Source organism: Ascaphus truei, chromosome 20 (assembly GCF_040206685.1).
Source record: "Ascaphus truei isolate aAscTru1 chromosome 20, aAscTru1.hap1, whole genome shotgun sequence".
Classification (NCBI taxonomy): Eukaryota; Metazoa; Chordata; class Amphibia; order Anura; family Ascaphidae; genus Ascaphus; species Ascaphus truei.
In genome coordinates, this window is record NC_134502.1 from 6,175,060 (window position 1) to 6,188,608 (window position 13,549).

At 46.2% G+C, this 13,549-nt stretch overlaps 1 protein-coding gene across 1 annotated transcript in view; it reads left to right on the forward strand.

The window, feature by feature from the left end:
• The first annotated feature begins 2,886 nt into the window (after positions 1-2,886).
• Positions 2,887-13,549, forward strand: part of LOC142471208 (uncharacterized) — a 32,762-nt gene continuing 22,099 nt past the window's right edge. The window contains 5 exon segments of the mRNA XM_075578005.1: positions 2,887-2,934; positions 5,864-5,970; positions 6,558-6,674; positions 12,545-12,604; positions 13,239-13,386. Coding sequence (XP_075434120.1) covers positions 2,916-2,934; positions 5,864-5,970; positions 6,558-6,674; positions 12,545-12,604; positions 13,239-13,386 — 451 coding nt within the window. The 5' untranslated portion in view covers positions 2,887-2,915.

Consider the following 13,549-nt stretch of genomic DNA (forward strand, 5'->3'; position numbering starts at 1 on the left):
GGTCTGGAGCATTCAGGTGTGTGTTAACACAATGCCAAAGAGGAAAGGCATCAGCAATGATCTTAGAGAAGAAATTGTTGCTGCCCATCAATCTGGGAAGGGTTATAAGGCCATTTCCAAAGAATGTAAAGTCCATCATTCTACAGTGAGAAAGATTATTCAAAAGTGGGAAACATTCGAGACAGTTGCCAATCTTCCCAGGAGTAGACGTCCCAGCAAATTCACCCCAAAGTCAGACCGTGCAATGCTCAAAGAAATTGCAAAAAACCTAAGAGTTACATCTCAGACTCTACAGGCCTCAGTTAGCATGTTAAAGTTGATGACAGTACAATTAGAAAAAGACTGAACAAGTATGGTTTGTTTGGATGGGTTGCCAGGAGAAAGCCTCTTCTCTCTAAAAAGAACATGGCAGCACGGCTTAGGTTTGCAAAGTTGCATCTGAACAAACCACAAGACTTCTGGAACAATGTCCTTTGGACAGACGAGACTAAAATGGAGATGTTTGGCCATAATGCACAGCGCCACGTTTGGCGAAAACCAAACACAGCATATCAGCACAAACACCTCATACCAACTGTTAAGTACGGTGGTGGAGGGGTGATGATTTGGCCTTGTTTTGCAGCCACAGGACCTGGAAACCTTGCAGACATTGAGTCGACCATGAACTTCTCTGTATACCAAAGTATTCTAGAGTCAAATGTGAGGCCATCTGTCCGACAGCTAAAGCTTGGCCGAAATTGGGTCATGAAACAGAACATTGATCCCAAGCATACCAGCAAATCTACAATAGAATGGCTGAAAAAGAAAAGAATCAAGGTGTTGCAATGGCCCAGTCAAAGTCCAGACCTCAACCCGATTGAAATGCTGTGGCTGGACCTTAAGAGAGCTGTGCATAAAGAAATGCCCACAAACCTCAATGAACTGAAGCAACGCTGTAAAGAAGAGTGGGCCAAAATTCCTCCACAACGATGTGAGAGACTGATAAAGTCATACAGGAAACAATTACTTCAAGTTATTGCTGCTAAAGATGGTTCTACAAGCTATTGAACCATAAGGTATACTTAGTTTTTCACACATGGCTTCTCCATTTTGACTTTATTTTGGTTAAATAAATCATGACAGTGTAATGTGTCATGTGCTGATGTTCATCTGAGGTTGTATTTACCTAATTTTTAGACCTGCTAAGGAACAGACGATTGTTATTATGACCTGATATGTAAAAACATAGAATTCAAAGAGGGTGTACTTTCTTTTTCACAGAACTGTTTTACATGTTGGTGCAGGGGTGCACAATCATTTCTGGGGTGGGGAAGGGGGTGGCAGTTTCAATGGCCTCACGCTTCCCCGAAGTCATTTAAATTGAAAGCCGGGGATTGCATGAGGCCGCTGTAACTTCACTTATCTTGCATACCAGCGACACATCGCTACGGCAACCAGGCATCAAATAACCAGTGGCGTCATTTGACGCAGGAGCTGAAGGGAGAGTGGGGGGGGGGAGCAGGCAGGGGGTGCAGGGAGAAAAGTTTGCGCTCCCCTGTGCTAGTGCATGATCCCGTCCTGTTTGAGATTTCTAGCTTTCTCCATGGTCTCCCAAGTTGGTCTCTGTCTCTGCCTACCTCTCACTTCTTGATATGACTGTAAGGACAAGTAAAGTCATGTCCCTAACTGCAGAGGTCACCACCACGTGCTGAAACTCTTCCAGAGGAACCAGAAGCATTGTTAGAGTATCTGAATAACTCGTTGGTGATGAACAATGACAAGAAGCAGATCACTTCCTCACATCTGTCCCTTACACTGTAAAGTGTCACAGATAGAGAGGACCCATAGTCTTTCTCTTCTGTACCTCACAGTGACACCATAGAATTCAAAGAGGGTGAACTTTCTTATTCACACAACTGTAAGTGCAACATTATATAGGAATAATGAGTGTGGGAGAGGTGTGATAAAAACCAGTAGAGCCGACCGAGCGTGTCTGCGAGTGCGTGCGTCAGAGCTGAGCGTGTCTAGGGGGGGGGAGGGATGTGATGGGGAGAGGGGGGTAAAGAAAGTGTGGGTGCGGGGAAAGGGGTGGTTTGGAGAGAGGGGGAGTATGTGAGGGGGGCAGTCTGCGTGAGGGGGGGCAGTCTGCGTGATGGGGGGCAATCCGTGTGAGGGGGGGCAATCCGTGTGAGGGGGGCCGTCTGTGTGAGGGGGGGGCAGTCTGTGTGAGGGGGGGCAGTCTGTGTGAGGGGGGGGCTGTCTGTGTGAGGGGGGGCAGTCTGTGTGAGGGGGGGCAGTCTGTGTGATGGCCGACATCCATTGCTATCAGATATCACAACTCTGTATATAATATTCTCTGTTTCTGTATTTCTTATAAACCTTTAAAAGCTTGTAACATGCCCCCTGTGTATTGGTGCAATAACAGGTCTCATACCCCCTTCCATGTATGTTACACACACAGCTTCCCCCCTTCTCTGCCCCTCACCCAGTGAGAATATTTAGCAGCAGCCATTCCCATGTGAGGTGGGTGCATGAAGCCCCCATGTAATAGTCAGGTCTCTGCACACAGTGTAACAGGAGATTAATGTAATCAGAGCCTCTGTGTAACTATATTACATACACATAAGAAACACATCACCTCCTACCTGGGGGCAGCTGCAGCATGTGGGGGAGGGGCTCTGTGCTCTGATTGGCTGCGCTCTGATCACATGGCACACAGCAACCAATGAATGCTGACACCCTGAGCTTCTGCACGAATTGGCTGCTATCTGGCTTTGATTCCTTTCCTTCTCAGCAGGGGCTTCTGGGAGTTGTAGTCCTGCTTCTGATCCTATTTTGTAACTCTGAAGGCAGCAGGACCACAAATCCCAGATTACTTGAGAGCTAATGACATTCCTCAGAGCTCAGCCAATCAGAGCACAGAGCCCCTCCCCCACATGCTGCAGCTGCCCCCAGGTAGGAGGTGATGTGTTTCTTATGTGTATGTAATATAGTTACACAGAGGCTCTGATTACATTAATCTCCTGTTACACTGTGTGCAGAGACCTGACTATTACATGGGGGCTTCATGCACCCACCGCACATGGGAATGGCTGCTGCTAAATATTCTTACTGGGTGAGGGGCAGAGAAGGGGGGAAGCTGTGTGTGTAACATACATGGAAGGGGGTATGAGACCTGTTATTGCACCAATACACAGGGGACATGTTACAAGCTTTTAAAGGTTTATAAGAAATACAGAAACAGAATATTATATACAGAGTTGTGATATCTGATTGCAATGGATGTTGGCCCTTACACAGACTGCCCCCCCCCCCACACAGACAGCCCCCCCTCACACAGACTGCCCCCCCCTCACACAGACTGCCCCCCCCTCACACAGACTGCCCCCCCCTCACACAGACTGCCCCCCCTCACACAGACTGCCCCCCCCTCACACAGATTGCCCCCCCTCACACGGATTTCCCCCCCTCGCGCAGACTGCCCCCCCTCACACACTCCCCCTCTCCTAACCACCCCTTTCCCCATACACAGGGGGCATGTTACAAGGATTTAACGGTTTATAGGAAATACAGAAACAGAATATTATATACAGAGTTGTGATATCTGATTGCAATGGATGTTGGCCCTCACGCAGACTTCCCCCCCCTCACACAGACTCCCCCCCCATCACACAGACTTCCCTCCCCACTCACACAGACTGCCCCCCTCACGCAGACTGGCCCCCCTCATGCAGACTGCACCCCCACACACTCCCCCTCACTCCTAGCCACACCTTTCCCCGCACCCACCATTTCTTCAACCCCCTCTCCCCATCACACCCCCCCCCTCTCTAGACGCACTCGGCTCTGACGCACACACTCGCAGAAACGCTCGGTCGGCTCTACTGGTTTTTTATCACACCTCTCCCATCACTCATTCTTATATAATGTAGCAGTTACAGTTGGGTGTAGCGGGAGGCCTCTGTAACTGCCACTCCCCGTCCCCCCAAGAAATTATTGTGCACCCCTGCACCAACATGTAATACAGTTGTGTGAAAAAGAAAGTACACCCTCTTTGAATTCTATGGTTTTACAGGACATATTAACAATCGTCTGTTCCTTAGCAGGTCTTAAAATTAGGTAAATACAACCTCAGATGAACAACAACACATGACATATTACACTGTGTCATGATTTATTTAACAAAAGTAAAGCCAAAAGGGAGAAGCCACATCGTTGCAAGATCTCTCACATCGTTGTGGAGTAATTTTGGCCCACTCTTCTTTACAACGTTGCTTCAGTTCATTGAGGTCTGTGGGCATTTGTTTATGCACAGCTCTCTTAAGGTCCAACCACAGCATTTCAATCGGGTTGAGGTCTGGACTTTGACTGGGCCATTGCAACACCTTGATTCTTTTCTTTTTCAGCCATTCTATTGTAGATTTGCTGGTGTGCTTGGGATCAATGTTTTGTTGCATGACCCAATTTCGGCCAAGCTTTAGCTGTCGGACAGATCGCCTCACATTTGACTCTAGAATACTTTGGTATACAGAGAAGTTCATGGTCGACTCAATGACTGCAAGGTTTCCAGGTCCTGTGGCTGCAAAACAAGGCCAAATCATCACCCCTCCACCACCGTGCTTGACAGTTGGTATGAGGTGTTTGTGCTGATATGCTGTGTTTAGTTTTCGCCAAACGTGGCGCTGTGCATTATGGCCAAACATCTCCACTTGGCAACTGTCTTGAATGTTTCCAACTTTTGAATAATCTTTCTCACTGTAGAATGATGGACTTTAAATTGTTTGGAAATGGCCTTATAACCCTTCCCAGATTGATGGGCAGCAACAATTGCTTCTCTAAGATCATTGCTGCTGTCTTTCCTCCTTGGCATTGTGTTAACACACACCTGAATGTTCCAGACTAGCAAACTGCTAAAACGTCGGCTTTTATACAGGTGACACTTGCTGATGATCAATTAATCAAGGGCATTTGATTAGCAGCACCTGTCTGTTACTTAGCATCTTAATTCCTATGGAAGCAGTAAAGGTGTACTTAGTTTTTCACACATGGCTTCTCCATTTTGGCTTTATTTTGGTTAAATAAATCATGACACGGTGTAATATGTCATGTGTTGTTGTTCATCTGAGGTTGTATTTACCTAATTTTAAGACCTTCTAAGGAACAGATGATTGTTATTATGTCCTGATATGTAAAACCATAGAATTCAAAGAGGGTGTACTTTATTTTTCACACAACTGTTTTACATGTTGGTGTAGGGGTGCACAAACATTTCTGGGGTGGGGGTGGCAGTTAGAAAGGCCTCGCGCTTCCCCGAAGGCATTTAAATTAAATGCCAGGGATCACGTGAGGCCGCTGTAACTTAACTTATCTTGCATTCCAGCAACACATCGCTACGGTAACCAGGCATTAAATGACCTGTAGTGTCATTTGACCAAGGAGCTGAATGGAGAGGGGGGAGGGGAGGCAGGCAGGGGGTGCAGGGAGAAAAGTTTGCACTTCCCTGTGCTAGTGCATGATCCTAACCTGTTTGAGGTTTCTAGCTTTCTCCATGGTCTCCCAAGTTAGTCTCTGTCTCTGCCTACCTCTCACTTCTTGATATGACTGTGATGGACAAGTAAAGTCATATCCCTAACTGCAGAGGTCACCACCATGTGCTGAAACGCTTCCACAGGAACCAGAATCATTGTTAGAGTATCTGAATAACTCATTGGTGATGAACAATGACAAGAAGCAGATCACTTCCTCACATCTGTCTCTCCCATTGTAAAGTGTCACAGATAGAGAGGACCCATAGTCTTTCTCTTCTGTACCTCACAGTGACACAGCCAGAAAAAGCCCTTATTGCTTGAGATCTGTAGATCTTACCCATTCTGTTTGGTTCCAGAGCCCACCATGGAGCATCTGACTAACTCGATTATGATGGACAAGAAGCAGATAGCTGAGGAAATCTTGAATCACACCCTAGACATCATCTACCTGCTGACTGGAGAGGTGAGGGCTTCTACAGAAGGTCATAAGGGCACCCCTCGTATCTCCTTCTGTATATAAGGATCCTGCAGTGCATCTGTGTTTCTTTGAGATTACATCTGTACCTCCCACTGAAACCCCATGTTTGTTGAAAAGCACAAACATATCCGCAATAACTGTAAACCACAACAGTATTATCTTCTAAATAAAGTAGCACAGATTATATTTTAGTGCAGGATACTGTTCTGTTTGAGGCTTCCTGAAATGTGGTAACTTTCCTCATAGTATTTCAGGTTGGTCTCTCTCCTATTATTGATGTGATAGGACAAGTACAGTCACTATTCCTATCTGCAGAGGTCACCAAGTGGAGAAACACTCCCACAAGAACCAGAGCTCATTCTTGGAGTTCCTAAGTAACTCACTGATGATGAAAAAGTACAAGGAGCTGATGACTCCCTCATATCTGTCCCTTCCACTGCAAAGAGACACAGATAGATATGCCCCATAGTCTTTCTTCTCTGTACTTCAAAATGCACAGTGACACAGACAGAAAATGCCCTTATTCCCTATATCTCTACTTCTGACATCTCCCATGTTATCTTTTGTCCCAGAGACCATTCTTGGAGCATCTCACTGACTCTCTGATGATGAACACAATTAATAATGAGAAGATGACTGAGAGGATCTTGAATCACACCCAGGAGATCATCTACCTGCTGTCTGGAGAGGTGAGAACTGCTGTACAGATGCAGCGGCCGTTATTCGAACACATCAGGCGTTGTATACCTCGGAATACCCATGTCATGGCGCGGGATTTCTTCCAAGTGTACCGCCCCTTCCCGTCTTAGGACGCGAGTGCAGAAAATTGCATTTTAGTGTTAAACACTGAGATTGACACAGTAGCACAGTTCTGTACACATTACATTTCATTGCACAAAAAGAAACAGAATCCATGCACAAACAAAGCAACAACGATAAGCGTGTGTGCCTGGGGGGCGAATGGCCACGTTAATGCCGCGTGGCGTACAGCAGCGCACACGAAAACGGCTCCATGATTTGTTCGAATAACGGCCGCTGCATCTGTATAATGTCATAGTGCGTATGTGTGCTACTTTGAGAACCGATGTCCAGGGACAGATGCAGTTATTCAATGACAGAGCCTGGGACAGACAAGACAACTTCGCGCATAGGGAGAGCACAAAATAATAAAGGGACATGACTAGGTAAAAGGAGAGAACAGATAAAGTTGATCAACCATGAGTTTGGACACAATAGAGGATTTTGCTAGTGAGCGGATAGTCCCATTGATTGGCTTTTGTCGGAGATGAAATTAAGGACCGCCCAGCCACGTTGGCAAATACTGTCAGAAACATATATCACCTACTTGACGAGAACCAATAATTGTGGAAAGCCTGCAAGAGGCAAGACCTACAAAAAACAATCGATCTGGAATGCGACGGCCGCATGTAGAGTGCAATCACGGAAGCTAAAAGTCAGAAAAAGGAGCTCACAGAGCTCTGGCGCATCCAGACATTCATAGAGGTCTTTAAACAAGACAACACGGGCAAGGGCCAATTACTGTCGAACAGAGCCATGAAATTTAAGAGAGCCCATATTGAAGCGGAGGAGCAAAGGGTCACGGCTGCATCCACCGCTGCCTCTGCACGTTGGAACAACAATTTGGAAGCAAACTTAGAGGTTTACATGTAGAAAAGGAAGCAGTTGCTGCTGAAGCCCAAGGTGAGATCTTTGAAGCCAGAAGACAAGATGGCGGGGAGCACTGGAGAAATCCAATAGCTTCAGATGATCCAGCACACCAGAGACTATTTAATAAGTCATGCCAGTATGAACGCCAGTCCACCATCTATACCCGATGAGAAGGGTATTACAGATGCCAAAGCTATGGAGACTCAACATGAATTAGAGGAACAGCATCTTCAAGCATAAGCTACATCTACCAGAGTGAACCACACATGCACTACACCAAGCTCGCAATCAGGTTAACACAGAGAACACCCTTTCTCATACTTACACACACTCACATTACATCCACTGCACATAAGAGACGACTGCATGGTTCCCCTCAGCAAGGACTATTCCACATAACACATACCCAACACACACACCAAAGGCATCCAATAAACCCTTCTCCGCCTTACGGTTCAATGTTGTGAACCAATATGATGGACAGAGCAACATACCCAACTACAACAGCCCACATCTTCAGCCCTAGGTACACCAACCGTATCTAGTACAAGCTATTTAAAGAAACGAAAGACCAGTCACAAGATACAAAAATACCAGAGCACCTATCTCAGTCCATATGACACACGTGATGCCAACAGAGTAGTTTTTCCTGAAAATTGCCGGGAACCCGGAGGCAAAATAGAAAATTTGCAAGACCAGGTACCAAGTACCCCGGCCAGACAGCTTTGAATTACCTGCAGCCGGCAGCAGAGGATGAGGAGAACCACGGTAACATTGTGGGAGCAAAGGCAGACATCCTGGTGGCGGTGGCAGCAGAGAACATCAATTTTGAGCTAGTGGAAGCAGCGGAACACATCCTATCACAGCCAGTGCCGGTGGGAGCCGGGGAACGTTACCGGAGCAGGAGCATTAATATTGGACAGCCAGCTCCTTATCCTTCGCAGCGGTCCTCATCACCCTCCACCGCTGGCTACAGGTTAGTCTCTTCTGCTGGTCTTCTCCTGCCGTTCTCCAAGAGGAGGACTGAGGGAGCAGAGCAGAACGGAAATTTCCGGACACCGGGTCACAGCCCCCTGGGTAATTTCTGGGTTCCCAGTACATCACCACCATAGAGGAACCCAGGAGCCTATTCAAGGAACTTGGAGTTTGCTTCAAATGCTGCGCTTCCACAAGTCACCTCTTCAGAGACTGTAAAGACGCTATCAAATATACAGTGTGTGACAGTGACATGTAGCAGCTTTATATCCAGAAACAATTAAACCTAACTGACTCAAGGCCCCCAACCCTGTTTCAAAGTATGGTGGAGAGGGAGAAGAGAAAATAACACCACCATCAGTCACATCCAAGTGCACCAAGGTTTGTGGACAAGGGCGTGATGCGAGATCCTGCTCTAAAATATGTCTTGTAGTACACCCCGAGTGACAACCTGAAAGGGCTATCATAGTGTACACTATCATTGATGATCAAAGCAACTGATCTTTAGCTAAGTCAGAGTTCTTTGACTTGTACAATATATGAGACAATGCTTCCCCCTACACACTCAGAACATGCGCAGGACTGATGGAGACAACAGGTAGTAGAGCAAATGGCTACATCACGTGTTCCATAGATGGTAGAACAAAAATACCACTCCCTACTCTATACGAGTGTAGTCAGATGCCAGAAAATAGCTAAATTCCCACACCAGACATGGCACGTCATCACCCTCACTTCAAAAGAATAGCTGATCGTGTCCCACTGTTAGACCAAGAGACCCAGGTCTTACTACTGCTTGTCAGGTATATCTTGAGTTTATACAAAGTCTGCAAACACGCAATGGATCCCATATCACCCCGTATTCCCAAAGTCTTGACCTGAGATGGGTAATTGTGTGTGACATATGCATTGCCAAAGTGCACAGACCTGACATCGTTGATGCCCTATAAACAAACATTGGATAATGGACATGCATCTCTTTTCAAACCAAGTCCTAACCACTTCGACTTAAAAGTAGGGCTTGGCAAAAAGGAAAAACAAAGGCATATCATGGAAAAGTTACAGAGATATCTTTACATCAGAGAAGTGTGGAAATGGTCTAGGATGTACAGCATTGCAGACAATGATAAACCAGCTCCATCGATGGAAGACAGATTTACTGAGGATGATGGATAAAGACCTCGTTACAGACGAATCAAACAATTTGGTGACCTGCTTACATATCGTTCACACAGAGGATTTCTCCCGAACAACAGAGAACAGGCCCTCTCTCTAGACTTGCTTTGCTGCGTTACAACTTGGAAAGGAAGCCAGAGACAAGCGTCACTTTATGGACTTCAGGCATAAGATATTCGACAGTGGTTAGCAGAACCCACTCCTCCACTTAAGGAAGGCGAAGAATGCTGGTACCACCATTATTTGGTGTTTACCACCCTCATAAACTTGGTCAAATCCAGGTGGTATTTGATTCAAGTGTTCAATTCCAAGGAGTCTCCTTAAACTATGTTCTCCTTACTGGACCAGGCTTAACGAATAGTCTTATAGGAATGTTAATCTGCTTTAGAAAGGAGGGGGAAGGATTCAAACAGGAAAAAGACGGTGCACAGACAAAAAAGGTGGCGCTGGACGTGGTGACCAAGAACAATGTTTATTGATTAAAATCCAAAAACGTGGTGCTTGCAAGTTCTCTAACATGTTTCGTACGGCTTAGGTGCTTTGTCAAGCCTTGTGATTTGAGCCGTCTGTGGAAATCCAGAACTGAGATACTCCATTGCCTCATTTCTGTTCATGTTCCTACAATAAAACATCAAAAGTTCAAAGACTCCATTTTGTATGAAATAAGGAATCATTATCTGCCCGTCTTAATTTATTAAGCCTCAGTAACCCTGAAACAGAAATATAGATACATATAGATACAGCTCAACCCCGTTATAGCGTGGTCCTCGGGGGCCACCCGATCCGACCGCGCTAGAACCGGGGTCGCGCTAATTTAAAAAAAAAAATGGCCGCAACGCGCCCGATCGGGAGGAAGGAGGGAGGGAAGGAAAAGGTGGCCGGAAGCCCTACACGTCCCCCAGCAGCGGCCCTCCGAGTCCAGCCGCAACCTGCTCCTTACCTCCCACACCCACCACCGGCATCCACTTCCTCCCCCACCCCCTGAGACCCCCACACCTACCGGCCCTCCGCGCATGCCCTCCACGGCATAAACAGTTTTGGGCATAGCCCATGCGGCCCTCCGAGTCCCAGCCTGCTCCTCACTCACCCCCCTTACCGGCATCCACACCACCCCTCCTCCCGACTTCCCCCCTCCTCCCGACACCCCTCCTCCTGATGCCAGCTCTGCTCCGATCTCAGCAGCCGACACCAAAGGTAGGGAGTGGGTGGTGTGCTGTGCAGTGAAGTGTGCAGTGAAGTGTGCAGTGAGAGTGTGCTGTGAGTGCTGTGTGCTGTGAGTGCTGTGTGCTGTGAGTGCTGTGTGCTGTGAGTTCTGTGTGCTGTGAGTGTGCTGTGTGCTGTGAGCAGTGTGCAGTGCAGTTCGTGTGTGCAGCGAGTGTGTGTGCAGCGAGTGTGTGTGCAGCGAGTGTGCGTGCAGCGAGTGTGCGTGCAGCGAGTGTGCGTGCAGCGAGTGTGCGTGCAGCGAGTGTGCGACTGCAGCGAGAGTGCGCGTGCAGTGAGAGTGCGCGAGCAGTGTGCAGTGAGTGCTGCGAGTGTGTGCAGTGAGTGTGTGCAGTGTGCAGTGCAGTGTGCATTGCAGTGAGAGTGTGTGCAGTGTGCAGTGCAGTGAGAGTGTGTGCAGTGAGAGTGTGTGCAGTGAGAGTGTGTGCACTGCTAAAACCGCGTTATATAGATATAAATGAATAAACAGCGCCTGTTAAGGTGATTACCTGAATCGTGGTCCCTCAGAATCACAACAAAACACCAAATATCCTAGCCAGCACAGATGACCTATAATAACCACTAAATTGTGCAAATTTTGTATGGGGGTGATGGCTCTGATGGTGGGTAAAATGTGAGATGTGGCTAAATAATATATTGTAAAACAATTTTAAAAAGTAAAAGTGGTTGGCGCATGCCCCTTTGCAGACTAAAAAAAGTTGCCCACCCAGCTTTACAATACCGGCAAATTGGTGATTGGCTGGCAGGGAAATTCCCATGCTCTGATAGGCTGTAGAGGTTTGTGAATGGGACACTGAAACCCATAAGGAGCCTTCCAGCCAATCAGAGGGGCAGATTCCAAGCGCCAAACCAACAGCGGCAAATTCAATGATGCTCTGTGCTGAATAGACGCGAGCCGGCTTCAAAGATTTTGAGTGAGAAAATGTTTCAAGTCCCACTTTTTGAGAACGTAGCGGTCGCCGCTGGCATTGCATGCCGAAATCAATTCCAGGAGTTTGTGAGTACCTCCCGGTTATTGGAAATGGCTCCTACAGAGGTCATTTTTGTGAATTTCGTTTAAAGGACTATTTTATTCATTAGCCCCGTTCCCAGTAAGTGTGTTAACCCTGTAAATTGTGTTACATTGTGTGTATGTCTTTTCCTGAAATACATGACAATTTATTTTACCTCCTTGCTTTGCTCAATCAATGATCCCGGTATAAAAAGGTTTTGATTAACCTGGTCTCCCGTGATAGGTGAGCAAACTTTTTAAGCACGAGCCCCTCTTTTCATCTATGATATTAGTGTGGCCCACCCCGACTGATTTAATCCAAATCCACTTGAGAAAAAAGTTTATTAAATCGATATCAGTATACAATATAAATGTGAATACAAATACTTAAAAAAACTTGCATAATTCAACATTTTAAAATTTTATATGGGTTTTTAAAATAAATCATGCCTTCATTTCCTCTCGTCCTTGTCTTGTATCCCCTCTCCTCATCTCTCATCTCATACATAACTCTCTTTCATTCTGTAGGAATACATAACTGTGAGGAAGATTTCCCCCCACAGCTGCATCCACCTGCTAACTGGAGAGGTGAGCACTGCTGGGGAATGTTACATTATACCAGATTCATGACTGTTCTGTCCCAAGCTCACTGTGGCAAGTGAGTAGAGGCAGGCAGCTTCACTCACTCCCTTTTGCTGCACACAGAGTCCTTATTTTCGTCTGTAATCTCTATTGTAGAACAACAGTAACAAAAAGGGGGGATGGGCTGGGCAGGTAACAAATATAAGGGAGAGGTCAATTATATTAACTTTACCAGAGGAGATAGGTGAGGTGACTTCTAAAGATGGCTGCTGGCTGAAAGAGACAGTATGCTTGCCTGTTCAAGAAGGAAATATGTCATGGAGAAACCAACAGCCAGGGGTCTTGGAACATACCAAATTAGAGCCAGTCAGTAGTTGCTAGGCAACAGGCAGACAGGGAGAGAAAGTAGTTACATTAGTAACAATAAACACTGGGGAGAGACAGCAGTCACATAACAGGGAGAAAATACTAACGGGACAGAATAATGACCCTTTACTGACCAAGCTCTGTCTGGACCTGTGTGTATTATTTTATCTTCTCTCTCTGATTCTCTGCATGTTCTTGTTTTACTGTCTCTTTATAAGTAATTACAGAATAAATTGCTCTATGTGAACGCTGAATGGGATTCTCTCTGTCTCAGGTACCTATAAGGTGTGAGGATGTTGCAGTCTATTTCTCTATGGAGGAGTGGGACTATATAGAAGGACACAAGGGGCTTTACAAGGACGCAATGGTGGAGAATTACAAGTCCCTCAAATCTTTGGGAATCCCGTTAAACAGGAGTTCAGGTAGAACTATGTTTTAAAAAAGTTCATAGCTTCCTGCTAAATTCAATAGAAGTGACATACAGACAAACTCACGTGTATCAAAAATGGTAGAGATGCAAATAAAAAAGGGACGAGAACAAAAAAGAAACAATAGTGCTATTTGTTTCCAAAAGTTAATCGGTGT